Consider the following 20,672-nt stretch of genomic DNA (forward strand, 5'->3'; position numbering starts at 1 on the left):
TTCACAAATGGGGCAGCAGTCCAACCTCATGGTGTGCTTGTGGAGAGCAGCAAACAATGCAACACATCATTGAAGCATGCCCTCAACAACGACTCAAAGGAGGACTTGTCACCCTTCATACAGCAGATCAAGAGGCAACTGCTTGGCTAAAGGACTTTGCATTCGCTAAACATAGAAACATAGAAACATAGAAACATAGAAATTAGGTGCAGGAGTCGCCATTCGGCCCTTCGAGCCTGCACCGCCATTCAATATGATCATGGCTGATCATCCAACTCAGTATCCCGTACCTGCCTTCTCTCCATACCCCCTGATCCCCTTAGCCACAAGGGCCACACATCTAACTCCCTCTTAAATATAGCCAATGAACTGGCCTCAACTACCCTCTGTGGCAGAGAGTTCCAGAGATTCACCACTCTCTGTGTGAAAAAAAGTTCTTCTCATCTCGGTTTTAAAGGATTTCCCCCTTATCCTTAAGCTGTGACCCCTTGTCCTGGACTTCCCCAACATCGGGAACAATCTTCCTGCAATAAATAAATAAGTCCTTTTATAATTTGATATGTTTCTATCGTACCATATCATGTCATATCATATATTGTATTGTATCTTATTATCCAGAACAAGGGGCCACAGTTTAAGAATAAGAAGTAAGCCATTTAGAACGGAGACGAGGAAACGTTTTTTCTCACAGAGAGTGGTGAGCCTGTGGAATTCTCTGCCTCAGAGGGCGGTGGAGGCCGGTTCTCTGGATGCTTTCAAGAGAGAGCTGGATAGGGCTCTTAAAGATAGCGGAGTCAGGGGATATGGGATGAAGGCAGGAACGGGGTACTGATTGGGGATGATCAGCCATGATCACATTGAATGGCGGCGCTGGCTCGAAGGGCCGAATGGCCTACTCCTGCACTTATTGTCTATTGTCTATTGTCATTATCGTATCGTCTCGTATCGAATCGTATCGGATGGTGACAGCAACGACTTACCACGGTGATGGCATCGTTGAGCAGCGATTCTCCGAAGACCAGGATGTGGAGTTGCTCGTTGACGTGGATCTCCTCGAACACGGACAGCACGGCCACGGGGTCGACGGCGGCGATCAAACTGCCGAACAGCAGGTTGTAGAGCAGCGAGATATCCTTCAGGCCAAACGACTCGATCTGGCAAATGCCGTAGAGGGACAGGCCGATCCCAAAGACGTTCCACAAGGTCCCCACCACCGCGTACCAGAGGATGGTCCCAATGTTGTCGAAGAAGGGGCGGCTGGGCATGAAGTAGCCCGCGTCCAGTACAATGGGGGGCAGCAGGTAGAGGAAGAAAACATCCGTACTCATGATGGGCGGCGATGTCTCGTTCACCCCGTAGATTATCCCGCCCATTATCAGCCCCACGATGATCAGCAGGCAGCTCTCTGGCACAATGGAGGGGAGCTTGATGTAGAGATGAAAACCTGAGTGGGGTGAGAAAACAGCAGACGTAATTACACATCAGAAGCATCGAGTCTGCACTCCCTCAATATGTTCACAAGGTTAATTCCCGGGATGGCGGGACTGTCATATGCTGTGAGAATGGAGCAGCTGGGCTTGTACACTCTGGAGTTTAGAAGGATGAGAGGAGATCTCATTGAAACGTATAAGATTATTAACGTACACAAAAATGCTGGAGAAACTCAGCGGGTGCAGCAGCATCTATGGAGTGAAGGAAATAGGCAACGTTTCGGGCCAAAACCCTTCTTCAGACAAGATTATTGAGGGTTTGGACATGCTAGAGGCAGGAAATATGTTCCCGATGTTGGGGGAGTCCAGAACCAGGGGCCACAGTTTAAGAATAAGGGGTAAGCCATTGAGAACGGAGACGAGGAAACACTTTTTCTCACAGAGAGTGGTGAGTCTGTGGAATTCTCTGCCTCAGAAGGCGGTGGTGGCGGGTTCTCTGGATGCTTTCAAGAGAGAGCTAGATAGGGCTCTTAAAGATAGCGGAGTCAGGGGATATGGGGAGAAGGCAGGAACGGGGTACTGATTGTGGATGATTAGCCATGATCACATTGAATGGCGGTGCTGGCTCGAAGGGCCGAATGGCATACTCCTGCACCTATTATCTATTGTCTATTGAGACATCGCAAAGTCTGGATTTATTCTCTGGAGCCCAGGATTCTGAGAGGTGATCTTATGGTACTGGATAAATCCACGAGGAAATAGATAGGATGAATGACCTGTCTCTTGCCCAGAGAAGGGGAATTAGGAACTAGATGGCATAGGTTTAAGTTGAGCGGGGCAAGAAGGGCAACTTTTTCACACAGAGGGTAGTGGGGATATGGAATGAGCTGCCAGAGACAGTTTGGGCATTCACGGTGGCGCAGCGGTAGAGTTGCTGCCTTACAGCAAATGCAGCGCCGGAGACCCGGGTTCGATCCCGACTACGGGTGCCGTCTGTACGGAGTTTGCACGTTCTCCCCGTGACCAGTGTGGGTTTTCTTTGAGATCTTCGGTTTCCTCCCACACTCCAAAGACGTTCAGGTTTGTAGATTAATTGGCTTGGTAAATGTAAAAATTGCCCGCTAGTGCGTGTAGGATAGTATTAGTGTGCGGGGATCGCTGGTCTGTGCGGACCCGGTGGGCCGAAGGGCCTGTTTCCGCGCTGTATCTCTAAACTCGACTAAACTAAAGGAAGTTGATGAGACAGATTTAGTTTAGAGATACAGCGTGGAAACAGACCCATTGGCACGGGCCGACCAGCAATCCCCGCCCACTAACACTGCCCTACACACACTGGGGACAATTTGACATTTACACCAAGCCGACTAACCTACAAACCTGTACGTCTTTGCAGTGTGGGGGGAAACCGAAGATCTCGGAGAAACCTCACGGGGAGAACGTGCAAACTCCGTACAGACAGCACCCGTCGTCAGGATCGAACCCGGGTCTCTGGCACCGTGAGGCAGCAACTCTACCGCTGCGCCACCATGCCGGCACAATAACAACATTATAAGACACTGCAAGGGTGTCTGGTGTGTAAATACATTTCACTGCAGCTTATGACAAATAACTGTGAACTTGAACTTGAACCTGAGCCAGTGTGAGAGGCACCAGCAGTGACAGGTATTGTTTCATTAATTGCTACATTCCTGGATAATTCACATTTGTGCGAGTCCGTCTGAAAAACAATGCTTTTAAAATCGCTGGGATTTAATGATATGGCACTGTGCAATCGAACAGACATTTCCTGCAGCTTTATCGACCTTATGTTATAATGTAATAACAGGGACCTGCAGAAGTCGGTTTGGAGCAAAGACAGACGCAAATAGCTGGAGTAACTCAGCGGGTCAGGCAGCATCTCTGGAGAAAATGAATAGGCGACCCAGCTTCAGACAATAGGTGCAGGAGTTGGCCATTCGACCCTTCGAGCCAGCACCACCATTCAATGTGATCATGGCTGATCATCCCCTACCTAAACTGATTATGGTTTAGAGATACAGTGTGGAATTTGGACTCGCCAGGTCCGTGCCAACCAGCGATCACCCATATGTTAATGTTTAAGAAAGAACTGCAGATGCTTCGAAAATCGACGGTAGACAAAAATGCTGGAGGAACTCAGCGGGTGAGACAGCATCTATGGGGCGAAGGACTAGGTGACGTTTCGGGTCGAGACCCTTCTTCAGTTCGGACTCGACCCAAAACGTCACCCGTTCCTTCTCTCCAGAGATGCTGCCTGTCCCGCTGAGTTACTCCAGCATTTTGTGTCTATCTTTGGATTAAACCAGCATCTGCCGTTCCTTCTAACACACAACGAACTGGTAAACCTTCTCTGCACCTCCTGTATCGGGGTGACCAGAACTGCACGCAATACTCTAACCAAAGTCCTACAGAACTGCATCATGACTGCCTGACGCTTCTACTCAGTGTCCCTGGCAAAGAAGGCAACCATGCCTTACACATTATTTACCATCCCATCAACCTGTGTTGCCACCTACAGTGAGCTATGAACTTGGGCTCCCTCTGTACATCGGTGCTGTTAAGGGTCTTGTCATTAAATATCTTACTCCTTATATTCAACCTTACCAAAGTGCAACATCTCACACTTGCTCAGGTTGAACTGCGCCTGCCATTTCCCTGCCCATTTCTGCAGCCCGACCTACATCCCACTGTATCATCTGACAGCCTTCACCACAGTCTGCAACTCCTCCAATCTTGACGTCATCAGCAAACTTACTCACCAACCTTTACGTCCATGCCATGAAGTCACAGAGTCTTACAGCGTTGAAACAGGCCTTTCAGCCCAACTTGCCCACTCCAACCAACATGTCCTATCCACACTAGTCCCACACTAGCCTGCATTTGGTCCATATCCCTCTAAACCTGGCCTCATTTTGCTCTGGAATTTTATTTCATTCACATGTTTAAACTATAATATTTTATTATTAATGTTTAATGTTTTATTCTTAATTATTTACTGTATATCGTGTTGTTAGTTGCGAGTGGAGCACCAAGGCAAATTCCTTGTATGTGAACATGCTTGGCCAATAAACTCATTCATTCTATCCATGTACTAGGTATGTTGCAAAGCCTACCTGAGGCATAGCTGAAAATCTGTCCCAGCCCGTGTGCGCGATTTTGGCGCCGTTTAGAGGGAGGCGGGTTTAAAACGCGATTTTCACTAGGCTGTTCCAATCGAAGATGTTTAGCCTAGTAAATCATTAACGAAAAATCGCTGAAAGACCCCGTCGCAAAAGGTATTATTAGTTTTTATGGCCTTGTATAATAGTTATAATAGTTTAAAAATCACTCTCTAAACCCACGACCTCACGCAACCACAGGACCGCATGGAGCTATATACAGAAGGTATGTAGCTTATTTTTACATTAAAAAGGGCTTCTTAAGAACCCTTTATACAAAGTTTACTATTGCGAGTAGCTAATTTTGGGCTCTTTATATCCTTCAGTATTTTTCTGGGCATTTGAGGCACAAATCCAGCGCAATGTGAACGTTCTAAACCAGCGCGTTCACAGGAACCCACTGGAAAGCTGATTTAAATGGACTTTAATTACAGCAATTGAACACTAAATTCCTTCCATTTGTCCTATAAATTGATGTAAATGAGATTTCAAAATCATGTTTTATTGTGAATTATTTATGAATATTATTTGGACACTTGGGCTATTTAAAAATGTTAATCATTTATTAAGAAATGGATAGATGTTTAGATCTAGTAATTGAAGTTTGAAATTTGCTACACTTGGGTAACTAACTAATTATATGCTTTAATTTCAGATCATCCAAGTAAGATTATTTCATATTTGTTTCAGAATGGTTCAATCTACGATAACTGAAAATTTCATTCAGTTCTCTTAATTTTTAAGAAGGTTATGGGCTTTTGACAGCACGCGATCACAGCTTTTTTGTTATGTCCATAGAAAATCAATAGGGAACAAGATGCTAATTGCCGAGTATGAAAATGGCCATAACTTTTTAAATACTTGAGATATGAAAGTGAATTAGGTGTCAAATTAAACTTCTTTTTATGCTTTATCTGATGGGATACATTACAGACTTGATTTTTTAAATCTCAAAATTTTGTAACATTGCTACATGTACCGGTCTAATTACTTGCGATTATCTAAATGTTGCGATAGTCCCTGCCTCAACTCTCTCCTCCGGCAGCTCGTTCCATACACCCACCACCCTGTGCAGGTCATTTTTATATATCAGGTGCCAGAGCTTATGTGGGGAAGGCAAGAGTATGGGGTTAAGGGGAGAAGATAGATCAGCCATGATTGATTGTTGGGCCTAAAAGCCCTGTCCCACGGTACCAGTTCATTCGAAGAGTTTGCCCTGATTCGAACTCGGAGATTTATGGTAATGGCCGCTCGTCGGTACTCGGGGCTCTCGTGGACATTTATCAACTTGTTGAAAAATCTTCACGAGTCTTCCCAAGCTTACCTGCCGTTAGCGAGTCTTCCCGAGTACCTGCCGTTAGCGTTACGAGCCGCTAAGAGACGTCCCCGAGCTCCGACGTACCCGCTACGTTCATTCTCCGTGCTTACCACGAATTTGATTTTTTTTTAAATTCGGGGAGCTCTTGGAATGAACTCGTACTGTGGGACAGGGGCTAAAATTCTGCTCCTATCACTTCTGACCTTATGGATGATCAGCCATGATCACAGTGAATGGAGATGCTGTCCCAAAGGGCCGAATGGCCTACTCCTGCACCTATTGTCTATTGTCTATTGAACTTATGATCGCAAATAGCAGAGGTCCCAGAACAGATCCTTGTGCAACTCCAGGTGTGGATTGACGATGTGATCAGAATTATTAGTATCGGGCTTTGGATGAATCATCTGTAAATGATGCTGCTGATCTTGTATTTACATGGCAGGATTTAGTTGTACAGGTTAATAGGCATCAAACAGCTCCAGTGGCGAATGTTCCTGTGGTAATATTTAAACAGAGACACGCTGGACTTCTCTTGCTGCCATTAAAGGATAAACAGTTGCAGCCAAGCAGCAGCAGGAGGTGGGATAATATCCAGCACAAATATCCAGAAAATGGTGGCGCAGCGGTAGAGTTGCTGCCTCACAGCGCCAGAGATGCGGGTTCGATCCTGACTACGGGCGCTGCCTGTTACGGAGTCCGCACGTTGTCCCCGTGACCTGCGTGGGTTTTCTCCTGGTGCTCTGGTCTCCTCCCACACTCCAAAGACATGCAGGTTTGTGGGTTAATTGGCTTGGTGTAAATGTAAAAATCGGCCCCAGGTTAGAATGGCGTTAGTGTGCGGGGATTGTGGGTCGAAGGGCCTGTTTCTGCGCTGTATCTCTAAACTAAACTAAATGAAACTAAACTGCATATGCTGGTTTACAAAAAAGGACACAAGTGCTGGAGTAACTCAGCGGGCCAGGCAGCATCTCTGGAGGAAAAGGGTAGGTGATAGTTTCATGTTGGGACCCTTCTTCAGAAAAATGAATTTCAACTTCAATTTAGTTCTAAACTTCAATTTAGTTCTGTCTGTTTTAAATATAATAAACTGCAGCAAAGTTATTTAGACATGAGAAATAACTCAGTCTGCATTAAATGCTCATCCACACAAATCATACAGTGTTTACTACACAGCTCATTGGAGACCCTGGGACCATCTTTGATCACTGGCTTTGTCTTGCACTAGATGTTATCCACTTCATCTGTACACTGCGAATGGCTCGATTGTAATCATGCATTGTCTTTCCACTGACTGGTTAGCACGCAACAAAAAGCTTTTCACTGTACCTTGTGACAATAAACTAAACTGAAACGGCACACACCTCACGCTGCCTCGGCAAGGCCAGCAGCATCATCAAGGACCAGTCGCACCCCAGCCACTCCCTCTTCTCCCCTCTCCCATCGGGCAAGAGGTACAGAGGCGTGAAAACGCACACCTCCAGATTCAGGGACAGTTTCTTCCCAGCTGTTTTCAGGCAACTGAACCATCCTACCACAACCAGAGAGCGGTCCTGAACTACTATCTACCTCATTGGTGACCCTCAGACTATCCTTGATCGGACTTTACTGACTTTACCTTGCACTAAACGTTATTCCCTTATCATGTTTTGATAAGGGAATCAAACTGGGTCTGATAAGGGAATCAGACCCAGGTCCAACAGTTTTGGACCTGGGTTTTAGGATGGACAGTGATTTTAAATTAGATCATCAAATAGGCGCGGTGGTAAAGTCCAGCTTCTTTCACCTAAGGCAACTGGCAAAGGTGAAGCCCATTGTTGAGCGGCAGCATTTTGAAACAGTAATCCATGCCTTTATAACATCTAGGCTGGATTACTGTAACGCACTCTATTTTGGAGTTGCTCGATCTTCACTGGCTCGTCTCCAGTTGGTTCAAAATGCTGCCGCTCGCCTTTTAACCGGAACTCGAAAGAGGGAGCACATAACGCCAATTCTGGCCTCCCTCCACTGGCTCCCAGTGCACTTTCGAGTTCATTTTAAAATTCTTTTATTTGTTTTTAAATCTCTAAATGGGCTCGCCCCGCCTTACCTCTCTGAGCTGCTTCATCCATACGCTCCTGCCCGGTGCCTCAGGTCAGCGGATCAGCTGCTCCTGGAGGTACCGAGGTCTAAGCGGAAGCTCAGAGGGGATAGAGCCTTTTCTGTTGCTGCTCCGGCACTCTGGAACACTCTGCCATTGCACATCAGACAGGCCCCCCTCACTGTCCATCTTCAAAACCAGTATTAAAACACATTTATATTCCTTGGCTTTTGACCCTGCTTGAGACTTTCCTCCTGTTTTAGTGCTTTTAATGTTTTTAATTTTATTGTTTTCACTATTTCTTTTAATGTTTTTATTGTCGTGGAATGATTAGTCCATGATTAGTCATGCACAGCTCTTTGTTGCAACAGTGGTTGTTTTTAAAGTGCTCTATAAATAAAGTTATTATTATTATAAGTAATTATTATTATATATCTGTATGCTGTACCTGGCTCGATTGTCATCATGAATTGGCCATCTGCTGAATGGCTAGCACGCTGCAAATGCTTTTCACTGTACCTCAGTACACGTAGGTAAATCTCACCTACACACACTGCTGTTATTTGATATTACTGTATTCTGCTCCACACCAACTGCTGACACTGGGAATTGATCTACTCGTGATGCCAAGGGGATTCTAGCTGCTGCCGGCACGGTTACAAACTTAATTCAGTGCAAGTGTCCTCATCTTTATTCCATGCTGCAGCTCCACACAAAATACAATCCATCATTCAACGTCCCCACAACATTCCTTCCTGCTGGAACTGGGAGTGAACACAGACCACGACAGCACCGGAACAGGCCATTCAGCCCCTTCTTCAATCAAGTGGCACGGTGGCGCAGCGGTAGAGTTGCTGCCTCACAGCGCCGGAGACCCCGGGTTCGATCCTGACTACGGGCGCTGTCTGTACGGAGTTTGCACGTTCTCCCCATGCGCCACCATGCCGGACCCTCTAGTAGCGAGGCAGGTACTTCTTAAAAAAATGACGCCAAAAAAATTCTCAGTGCTGCTTGCCTCATCCAATTTGATTGAAGGAACGACTATTTTTTATCAGAAGCAAAGATTCAAGATATTAATCTTGCACAGAGATATGGGAAACATCGCTAAAAGAAACCGTCATAAATTGGATTGCTCAAACATCGGCTGTCCATTCCGGCATCAATAGAGAGGATGATAAATGATTAGTCGAGGGTGAAGTGAAAAATCCGGGCTGCAGGGCAATACTTCATAAATATTTTATCAGATTGAATGCAGCAAAAATGAAATCCACCTTGTACATCTAATATAACCATATAACCATATAACAATTACAGCACGGAAACAGGCCATCTCAACCCTACAAGTCCGTGCCGAACAACTTTTTTTCCCTTAGTCCCACCTGCCTGCACTCATACCATAACCCTCCATTCCCTTCTCATCCATATGCCTATCCAATTTATTTTTAAATGATACCAACGAACCTGCCTCCACCACTTCCACTGGAAGCTCATTCCACACCGCTGCCACTCTCTGAGTAAAAACGTTCCCCCTCATATTACCCCTAAACTTCTGTCCCTTAAATAGCTAATAAATAGCTACCAAATCAGAGTGAACATGCCATTATGCAAAACAAATGCGTGGATTAAGAATTCGGATGCAGAATGGATTCAGGATTATAAAGGGCCCGACTGCCACTGTCGTAGCAGGTCAACGAAAAAACAGCAACTGGAACTACCCTCCTCCCCCCCCCCAACGACAACGTCTACGACCACCTAGTCGACGTCAAGCAAGCTACCGACAACTGCCGACCCATTAGGACGTCCACCTACGACCCTGTTGGCGACAACTGAAGGCAAATGAAGACAATTCAGTCGCCGTTACGTGTCGCCGGTTGACGTAGGTTGACGCAGGTAGTCGCCAATGGAATTCACCGAAGTCAGCGCCCGGCGACAACCAATGTCACCCTGGCGACAACCTACGTCATCATGGCGACAACGCGTACGACAGGAGAAGACAAACTACGTCAAGCCCACAGTCGCAGAAAACATTTCAAAATCCAGCGGCGGCCAGAAAAACGTTACGACTCTTTCGGCGACTTGAGGAGACGACTCACGGCCGTACAGGCATCACGCCGCGACCATGTGGCGACAGCCTAGTCGCCTGTAGTCGCCGGGAAAAAAATCGCCTAAGTGGGACAGGGGCTTAAGGAGGGAAATCAATGATTTTTTGCACCGTATTGTGGAACTGGGTTGGCTGCGGTTTTACGTTTAAAATAATGTTAAAAGGTGCCAGAGCTGACCATTGGCGGTGTAGGGGTTGAAAGAGTTGCAATGTCCGTTACGTTATTGACTCAATTCACGGTGGCGCAGCGGTAGAGTTGCTGCCTCGCAGAGACAGGGACCCGGGTTCGATCCCGACCACGGGTGCTGCTTGCATGGAGTTTGCACATTCTCCCAGTGACCCCTGGTTTTAGAAACATCCAGGAGTAGGCCATTCGGCCACCGTCATTCAATATGATCATGGCTGATCATCCAACTCAGTATCCCGTACCTGCCTTCTCCATACCCCCTGATCCCCTTAGCCACAAGGGCCACATCTAACTCCCTCTTAAATATAGCCAATGAACTGGCCTCGACTACCCTCTGTGGCAGAGAGTTCCAGAGATTCACCACTCTCTGTGTTTGCACAAAGGATTCTCCCAGTGTCCTGGACTTCCCCAACATCGGGAGCAATCCTGCATTTGTCTCCACTTAAGAATTTTGTAAGTTTCTATAAGATCCCCTCTCAATCTCCCAAGGAGACCAAGCTATCGGGTTTGCTTCACTCCAGTTTCCCCCCACTCGTAAGAGACGCGCAGGTTTGCACGTTAATTGGCTTCTGTAAATTGTCCCCTAATGTGCAGGGTAGTGCTAGTGTACGGGTGACCGCTGGCCAGCATGGACTCGGTGGGCCGAAGGTCCTGTTTCTGATGCTGTCTCTCTAAAGTCGAAAGGCGGATACAATAGTGGCATTCAAGAGGATTTTATCTGGGCTCCTGGATATAGAAAAATAGAAACATAGAAAATAGGTGCAGGAGGAGGCCATTCGGCCCTTCGAGCCAGCACCGCCATTCATTGTGATCATGGCTGATCGTCCCCAATCAATAACCCGTGCCTGCCTTTTCCCCATATCCCTTGACTCCACCAGCCCCTAGAGCTCTATCTAACTCTCTCTTAAATCCATCCAGTGACTTGGCCTCCACTGCCCTCTGTGGCAGGGAATTCCACAAATTCACAACTCTCAGGGTGAAAAAGTTTTTTCTCACCTCAGTCTTAAATGACCTCCCCTTTATTCTAAGTCTGTGGCCCCTGGTTCTGGACTCGCCCAACATTGGGAACATTTTTCCTGCATCTAGCTTGTCCAGTCCTTTTATAATTTTATATGTTTCTATAAGATTCCACATTCATCCTTCTAAACTCCAGTGAAAACAAGCCTAGTCTTTTCAATCTTTCCTCATATGACAGTCCCGCCATCCCAGGGATCAATCTCGTGAACCTACGCTGCACTGCCTCAATCACAAGGACGTCCTTCCTCAAATTAGGAGACCAAAACTGTACACAATACTCCAGATGTGGTCTCACTAGAGCCCTATACAACTGCAGAAGAACCTCATTACTCAGGGATATGCAGGGAATGGAGGGATATGGATCAGGTGCAGGCAGAGGCGATGTGTTTATCATTGGCATCATGTTCGGCACAGGCATTGTGGGCAGAAGGGCCTGTTCCTGTACTAGACTGGTCTATGTTCCACGTTCTAAGTCATTTACAACTGGAGTCGGTTTTGAAATTATTACTTATTGTCAAAGAAAATGGATATTTGAAGGTATGTGGGGAGGAGAGGTGAGAGTAGTTAATGTGTGCTGGAACCGAAAGAACATCTTCCGAATATCACTGAAAGAGGATCCATATTTACAATGCAGTGTAGTGATTCCATCACCGAATGACATTCACATAAATGCATCTACAGCACAACACCAAAATAGACAATTATCTAATACAAATGGCACGGTGGTAGAGTTAGGACCTTCCAGCACCAGAGACCTAGGTTCGATCCTGACTACAGGTGCTGCCTGCACGGAGTTTGTATGTTCTCCCTGTGACCCTTATGGGTTCTCTATCCGGGTGCTCCGGTTTCCTCCCGCACTCTAATGGCACGGTGGCGCAGCGGTAGAGTTGCTGCCTCAGAGCGCCAGAGACCCCGGGTTCAATCCCGACTACGGGCGCTGTCTGTACGGAGTTTGCACGTTCTCCCCGTGACCAGTGTGGGTTTTCTCCAAGACCTTCGGTTTCCCCCCACACCCCAAAGACGTGCAGGTTTGTAGGTTAATTGGCTTGGTATAGATGTAAACATTGTCCCTAGTGCAGTGGTGGCGCCTAACGGCAGCGGCTCGACTACAGTCATCTGTCTTTTTTTATTTTTGTCTCGTTAAATGTATGTCTTGAGTTAGTTTTTATTATTTTTATGTGTGGGATGGGTGGGGGGCTGTGGGGGAAACCGTTTAAATCTCGTCCCTGTGCGGGGACCCGACTATTTCCTGTCGGGTCTCGGATGTCGTTGGGCCTAACATCGTGGAGCCGGCGGCGACCTCCGGCCGGGACTAACCTGGGGGCTCCAGTTGCAGAGCCTGCGGAACTGACATCGCGGAGCTGGCCAACTTCGGAGCGGGAAGAGCTGTGGTGGCGCGCGGCTGCGACCCGACTTTTGGAGTTCGGAGGCACCGGCCGCAGACCCGGTGGACGGGAACATCGGGAGCTCGCAGGTCCCTGGTGGGAGACCGCTTTTCCCAGCTCCGCAACGGCGACTTCTCCCGCTGGAATCGTGGGTTTAAGGACATGGAGCCGGGGCCTAACATCGCCCGGCGCGGCTTAAACGGCCTCAGGACTTACCATCGCCCGCCGGGGGCTTTAACATCGGAGCCCCAGTTCGCCTCGACTGCAGTTGGACTGCTGGACCACGGGAGAAGGAACAAAGGGAAGAGATAAAGACTTTGCCTTCCATCACAGTGAGGAGATGTTGGAGACTCACTGTGATGGATGTTTATGTAAACTGTGTTAAGTGTGGGTCTTGGATTGTTTTGTAATGTAAAAAAACTGTAGAAATTATATTTCGTTCAAACCCAGGTTTGAATGACAATAAATTGCATTCTATTCTATTCTATTCCAGTGTGCGTAGGATGGTGTTAATATGCGGTATCGCTGGTCGGCGCGGACACGGCGGGCCGAAGCGCCATGTTTCCGCGCTGCATCTCTAAACTAAACTTAACTCATGCAGCCTTGTGAATAAACGCAGATCGAGTGAATGAGTGAAGGAATAACAAGTTTGAAATATAAAGATAAATATGCAATTCTCAATGGGTCAATGTTTATTATAACATCGCCGAAGCACAGGGACATTATTTTCTTGCGTACAGTAAAGTATTGCCACACCTAAGCACGAAACCGGATTAGTACAAAATGCTAACTAATATTCCACCAAGACCGCGTGGAAGAGTCGCCAGGTTTTTCCAATCCATTTTCGTCCGTGTCATCAGTTTTCTGTAGAGTTACTTCTCCACAAACCAAACTTAAAAGGTTAGTAGATATTAGTAGAACTCCTCTCATGATTTTGTCCACCTCTATAAGATCTCCCCCCATCCTCCTGCGCCCCATGGAATAGAGTCCCAGCCTGCTCAACCTCTCCCTATAGCTCACACCCTCTAGTCCTGGCAACGTTAGTAGATAATTACAGCTGTCGGAACAGTAGTTAATCGTTTATTGTGGTCTGCGTGCTTGAAACAGCCCAGGCGACTATTTGGGTGCCGGCCACAGACACAGATCTACAATCACACATTACGATCGCTCCACACTCTTAAATCTCTACTACTCCGCCCGCTGTCAATGGCTCGATTGTGACCTGCGTGTTGTGACTCTCGTCAGCAGCGGCCTCTGCAGCCCGTCTGCGTTTTTATTATTTTTTGTCTATGTTTCTATGTAGTTTTTGTTATTTTTTGTTGGGGTGTGTGTGTGTGGGTGGGGTGGGAGGGAGGGGGAAATTTTTACATCTCTCCCTGCACGGGAGACTCGACCTTTTCTTTGTCGGGTCTCCGTTGTCGTTGGGGCTGCAACGAGGAGCGGCCTCCAACAGGAGAAGACCGGGGGCTCTGGTGCCGACGACTCACCTCACCGTCGCGGAGCTGGCCGAGTCCAGAGCGGGTGGAGCGGTGGTGGAGCGCTGCTGCTGCTGCGGCCCGACCTCCAGAGATTCGGAGGCTGCAACTGCGGGTCTGGCGGACGGCGGCACCGGGAGCCCGCGGGTCCCTGGAGGGAGACCGCTTTTCAGGGCTCCCGCCACGGCGACTTCTCCCGCCCGAGTTGCGGGGTCGAAGAGCTCCTGGAGCGGGGCCTTACAGCACCGCCCCGCGCGGCTTGGAATGGCCGCGGGACTCTGCGAGCGCACGCCGGGGGCTCCAACATCAAGACCCGGTGTGCGACCTTGCACCACCCGGCGTGGCTTTAATGGCCGCGGGACAATCGCCATCGCCAGCCGGGGGCTTTGACTTTGACTCTGACATGGGGGGGGGGGGGGGGGGGGGGGGGGGGAGTGTGCAGTGGAGAGATAAGTTTTTTTGGCCTTCCATCACAGCGATGTGATGGATGTTTATGTAAATTATGTTGTGTCTTGGGTCTATTTGTTTGTAATGTATGGCTGCAGAAACGGCATTTTGTTTGGACCTCAAGGGGTCCAAATGACAATTAAATTAAATTGAATTGAATTGAATTGAATTGAATTGAATTGTCTTTCTGCTGACAGGCTAGCACGCCTGTTCGCCTTCACCTTGAACCTCTGTCCTCTGGTCCTCGATTCCCCTACTCTGGGCAAGAGACTCTGTGCGTCTACCCGATCTATTCCCTTCATGATTTCATACACCTCTATAAGATCACCCCTCATCTCCATGCGCTCCATGGAATAGAGTCCCAGCCAACTCGACCTCTCCCTGTGGCTCAGACCCCTCTAGTCCTGGCAACATCCTTGTAAATCTTCTCTGTGCCCTTTCCAGCTCGACAACATCTTTCCTATAACACGGTGCCCAGAACTGAACACAACAGTCTAAAGAAAAGGAAAAGGTGACACTTTGGGTCGAGACCCTTCCTCAAGGGCTTGACTCGAAACGTCACCCATTCCTTCTCTCCAGAGATGCTGCCTGTCCCACCGAGTTACTCCAGCTTTTTGTATCTACCTTCGATTGAAACCAACATCTGCAGTTCCTTCCAATACAACCCTCTAAATGCGGCCTCACCAACGTCTTATATAACTGCAACATGACCTCCCAACCTCCTGGCCTTCCAGGATAAAGCAACTTGCACAAACACATTAATTATACATTCATTCCTTCCACAACCAGAATAACAGAGACAGCAGTGTTCACCCCCTACAACAAGCACTGTGTTATTTACCTGCAAAATGCCCCTTCCAAACCCTTGGCCTCTCCCCAGAGAGGGACAAGGGCAGCCGCTCATGGGAGCACCACCACCTCCAGGTTCCTCTCTAAGTTGGCCACCAAGTTCTAATGTGTTCATTTCATGGATTTTAATTTTCGTTTAGTTTTGTTTACTGTCACGTGCAGCGAGGTACAGTGAAGAGCTTTTGTATGCTGCGTGCTTAGCAGGCCCTTCGGCCCACCGGGTCCGTGCCGACCAGCGATCCCCGCACCTCAACACTATCCTACACCCACTAGGGACAGTTTTTACATTGACCGAGCCAATTAACCTACAAGCCTCCACGTCTTTGGAGTGTGGGAGGAAACAGAAGATCTCGGAGAAAACCCACGCAGGTAATGGGGAGAACGTGCAAACTCCGTACAGACAGCGCCCGTAGTCGGGGATCGAACCCGGGTCTCCGGCGCTGCATTCGCTGTGAGGCAGCGGCTCTACCTGCTGCGCCACCGTGACCCTGCTCTCCAGACAGCAGCAGGTCGATACATGATTACAATCGAGCCACTTACAGTGTGTAGATACATAATAAGAGAATAATGCTTAGTGCAAGGTAAAGCCAGCATAGTCAGATCAAGTATAGGATGCTATCCACTCAGTGAAAAGACCATACATGTTTATTATCGAGCTGCCATTGTGTACAGATACACAATAAAAGGAAATACGGTTTAGTGCAAAAAGTCCAGATTAAAGATAGGCCGTGGGTCTCCAATGAGGTAGATAGTAGTTCAGGACTGCTCTCTGGTTGTGATAGGATGGTTCAGTTGCCTGATAACAGCTGGGAGGAAATTGTCCCTGAATCGGGAGGTGTGCGTTTTCACACTTCTAGTGAGCGGTCCTGAATCCCATCTACCTCAATGGAGATCCTCGGACTATCTGAAATCGGACTTGAGGGAGTGCAGCGTAGGTTCACCAGGTTAATTCCCGGGATGGCGGGACTGCCATATATTGAAAGAATGGAGCGGCTGGGCTTGTATATTCTGGAATTTAGGAGGATGAGAGGTGATCTTAGTGAGTATTAAGGGATTGGACAAGCTAGAGGAAGGAAACATATTCCCGTTGTTGGGGGGGTCCAACTTTAAGAATAAGGGGTAGGCCATTTGGAACGGAGATGAGGAAAAACCTTTTCAACCAGATTTGTGAATCTCTGGAATTCTCCGCCTCAGAAGACAGTGGAGGCCAATTCACTGGATGCTTTCAAGAGAGAGCTAGATAGGGCTCTTAAAGATATCTGAGTCAAGGGATATGGGGAGAAGGCAGGAACGGAGTACTGATTGGGGATGATCAGCCATGATGGCCGATTAGGAAAAGGGGAGATGCAACGAGACCTGGGTGTCATGGTACACCAGTCATTAAAAGTAGGCATGCAGGTGTAGCAGGCAGTGAAGAAGACGAATGGTATGTTAGCATTCATAGCAAAAGGATTTGAGTATAGGAGCAGGGAGGTTCTACTGCAGTTGTACAGGGTCTTGGTGAGACCACACCTGGAGTATTGCGTGCAGTTTTGGTCTCCTAATCTGAGGAAAGACATTCTTGCCATAGAGGGAGTACAGAGAAGGTTCACCAGACTGATTCCTGGGATGTCAGGACTTTCATATGAAGAAAGACTGGATAGACTCGGCTTGTACTCGCTAGAATTTAGAAGATTGAGGGGGGATCTTATAGAAACTTACAATATTCTTAAGGGGTTAGACAGGCTAGATGCAGGAAGATTGTTCCCGATGTTGGGGAAGTCCAGAACAAGGGGATCACAGTTTAAGGATAAGGGGGAAATCTTTTAGGACCGAGATGAGGAAAACATTTTTCACACAGAGAGTGGTGAATCTGTGGAATTCTCTGCCACAGAAGGTAGTTGAGGCCAGTTCATTGGCTATATTTAAGAGGGAGTTAGATGTGGCCCTTGTGGCTAAAGGGATCAGGGGGTATGGAGAAAAGGCAGGGATGGGATACTGAGTTGGATGATCAGCCATGATCATATTGAATGGCGGTGCAGGCTCGAAGGGCCGAATGGCCAACTCCTGCTCCTATTGTCTATTGACTTTCTCTTACACTAAATGTTATTCACATAATTCCATTCATCATGTATCTGTACACAGTGGACGGCTCGATTGTAATCATGCATTGTCGTTCCACTGACAGGATGGCACGAGTCAAAAGCTTTTCACTGTACCTCGGCACACGTGACAATATATTAAAATAATTATAACTAACTAAACTAAAATGTGACACCCAGTTATCCGGCAATGAACCCCTTCCACCATCCGCACTCCCCTTCACCCCACCCCCCCCCCCCCCCCCCCCCCCCCCCTGCCCCGTCCCTCTCCCCAAACCGACACACCCCCATGAAGGTCCATGATCCCCCAACCATTCCCCCTCTTCTCCCCTCTCCCATAAGGCAAGAGGTACAGAAGTGTAAAAACACACACCTCCAGATTCAGGGACAGTTTCGTCCCTGCTAGACCAATGCCTCTACTTCCTCAGAAGGCTTAGGAAGTTCGACATGTCCCCTACAACTCTCACCAACTTCTACAGATGCGCCACAGGAAGCATTTTTATCGGGATGCCTCCCAGCTTAGTTCGTGAACGGCTCCATCCAATTGTAGCGAATGTTGGACATTGCAGCCCAGACCATCACACAAACCAACCTCCCTTCCATTGACTCCATCGACACCTCACGCTGCCCCGGCAAGGCCAGCAGCATCATCAAGGACCAGTCTCACCCCCGGTCACTCCCTCTTCCCCCCCTCTCTCCCATCAGGCAAGAGGTACAGAAGTGTGTAAACGTACACACACACACATACAGATTCAGGGACAGTTTCTTCCCGGCTGTTATCAGGCAACTGAATCATCCTACCACAACCAGAGAGCGGTCCTGAACTACTATCTACCTCATTGGTGACCCTCAGACTATCCTTGATCGGACTTTGCTGGCTTTACCTTGCACTAAACGTTATTCCCTTATCATGTATCTATACACTGTAAATGGCTCGATTGTAATCATGTATTGTCTTTCTGCTGACTGGTTAGCACGCAACAAAAAGCTTTTCACTGTCCCTCGGTACACGTGACAATAAACTAGACTGATGTTGGCAAGTCAAAGCATCTGAATCTTCTCCGCATTGTACTTGCTCATATAAACTCGTCTCGTCTCACTCTTGGGATTACCAAAATAAATCGAACTGTGAAAGAAATTACAGAAGCTGGGTTGAACTACACATCCAATTTGTGCAGTTCGGAGAGGGGGTTGTGTGGGGAATTGTGCTACACTGTGGTAATTAGCAGCACGGGTAAACCAAACCAGTCAGTGGTAAATGCGAAATGCTGGAGTAACTCAGCGGGTCAGGCAGCATCTCTGGAGAGAAGGGATCGGTGATGCTTCAGGTCTGAAGAAGGATCCGAGCCAAAACGCCACCCGTCCCTTCTCTCCAGAGATGCAGCCTGACCCCGCCGCTGAGTGACTCCAGCACTTTATGTGCCCATCTCCGGGATACACCAGCATCCGCAGTTCCTCCCTTCACAATGCACCGACTGGCCCCTCTCCCAAACAACGACTGGTCCAGATTGCCATTGGATGCATCCTCCTAATGAGTGCCGCTAACAAGAGCCTTCGTCTGACTGCCTGCTTGCTGTATCCATCCTAAAGCAGCCAGCATTTCTGCAACAAGATGAGCATGAAATGCACAGTTTGAGTTGCAGCTTTTCATTATTTATCGTTTGGGATCAACTGCAGCAATTTCCAATGTGACTAGTCACTGAAGATGCTGGTCATGTGAAGGCAGTCAGTAATGTATATGTGTGTCTGTTTGTATATGTATATACAGAGAGACAGACAGAGAGAGAGAGAGATACAGAGAGAGACAGAGAGTGAGACAGAGAGAGATACAGAGAGAGAGAGAGAGAGGGAGAGAGAGGGGGAGAGAGGGAGGGAGGGGGGGGGAGGGAGGGGGAGGGAGGGAAGGGGGGAGCAGAGAGGGAGAGGAGGCACACACATATAAGCCAGACACAAAATGCTGGAGTAACTCACTGGGACAGGCAGCATCTCTGGACAAAAGGAATGGTTTTTCTTTCTGCCTGTCCCGCTGAGTTACTCCAGCATTTTGTGTCTACCTTCGATTTAAACCAGCATCTGCTGTTCTTTCTTACATATATAGACATACATATATATATATGTAACTCATTTTCACCGAGTCCACAGCTAATAATGACCTATTTATTTTATCATCGTCACTTTTTTGCATATCTTTCATTTATTTGTTTTATATCTCTCTTCATCACCGTCTATATCTCTCATTTCTATTTCCCCCGACTCTCAGTCTGAAGAATGGTCTTGACCCGAAAACATCACCCGTTCCTTCTCTCCAGAGATGCTACATGTCCTGCTGAATTACTCCAGCGCTCTCTCTCTCTGTATATATATATATATATGTAAAAAGTATTGGGTGATACAGTGTGGAAACAGGCCCTTCGTCCCAACTTGCCCACACCGGCCAACAATGTCCCAGCTACACTAGTCCCACCTTGGTCCATATCCCTCCAAACCTGTCCTATCCATGTACCTGACCAACTGTTTCTTAAACGATGGGGTAGTCCCAGCCTCATCGACCTCCACTGGCAGCTCGTTCCATACACCCACCACCCTTTGTGTGAAAAAGTTACCCCTCAGATCCCTATCAAATCTTTTCCCCTTCACCTTGAACCTATGTCCTCTGGTCCTCGATTCCTCAACTCTCAGCAAAAGGCTCTGTGTATCTACCCGATCTATTCCTCTCATGATTTTGTGCACCCCTAATCCTCCTGCGCTCCATGGAATAGAGACCCAGCCTACTTAACCTCTCCCTATAGCTCACACCCTCTAGTCCTGGCAACATCCTCGTAAATCTTTTCTGAACCCTTACACTTCCATAAGATTACCCCTCATCCTCCTGCGCTCCATGGAATAGAGACCCCGTCTACTCAACCTCTCCCTATAGCTACTGTAAATATTGAAATATCTATGTGTATAGCTATATATGTGTATATATGTATATATAAATAAATACACACGCACACACACACACATATATATATATATATATGGGGGAAAGGGGGATATTAAGGATAAGGGGGAAATCTTTTAGGACCGAGATGAGAAGGTAGTTGAGGCCAGTTCATTGGCTATATTTAAGAGGGAGTAAGATGTGGC

The 20,672-nt window shown here is 47.7% G+C and overlaps 1 protein-coding gene across 1 annotated transcript in view; it reads right to left on the reverse strand.

Moving 5' to 3' along the window:
* LOC129702010 (sodium/hydrogen exchanger 2-like) overlaps positions 1–20,672 on the reverse strand; it is a 61,852-nt gene that overhangs the window by 39,661 nt on the left and 1,519 nt on the right. The window contains exon 2 of the mRNA XM_055643494.1: positions 981–1,444. Coding sequence (XP_055499469.1) covers positions 981–1,444 — 464 coding nt within the window. The remainder of the gene's footprint in view (positions 1–980; positions 1,445–20,672) is intronic.

Source organism: Leucoraja erinacea, chromosome 12 (assembly GCF_028641065.1).
Source record: "Leucoraja erinacea ecotype New England chromosome 12, Leri_hhj_1, whole genome shotgun sequence".
In the NCBI taxonomy this organism is placed as follows: domain Eukaryota; kingdom Metazoa; phylum Chordata; class Chondrichthyes; order Rajiformes; family Rajidae; genus Leucoraja; species Leucoraja erinaceus.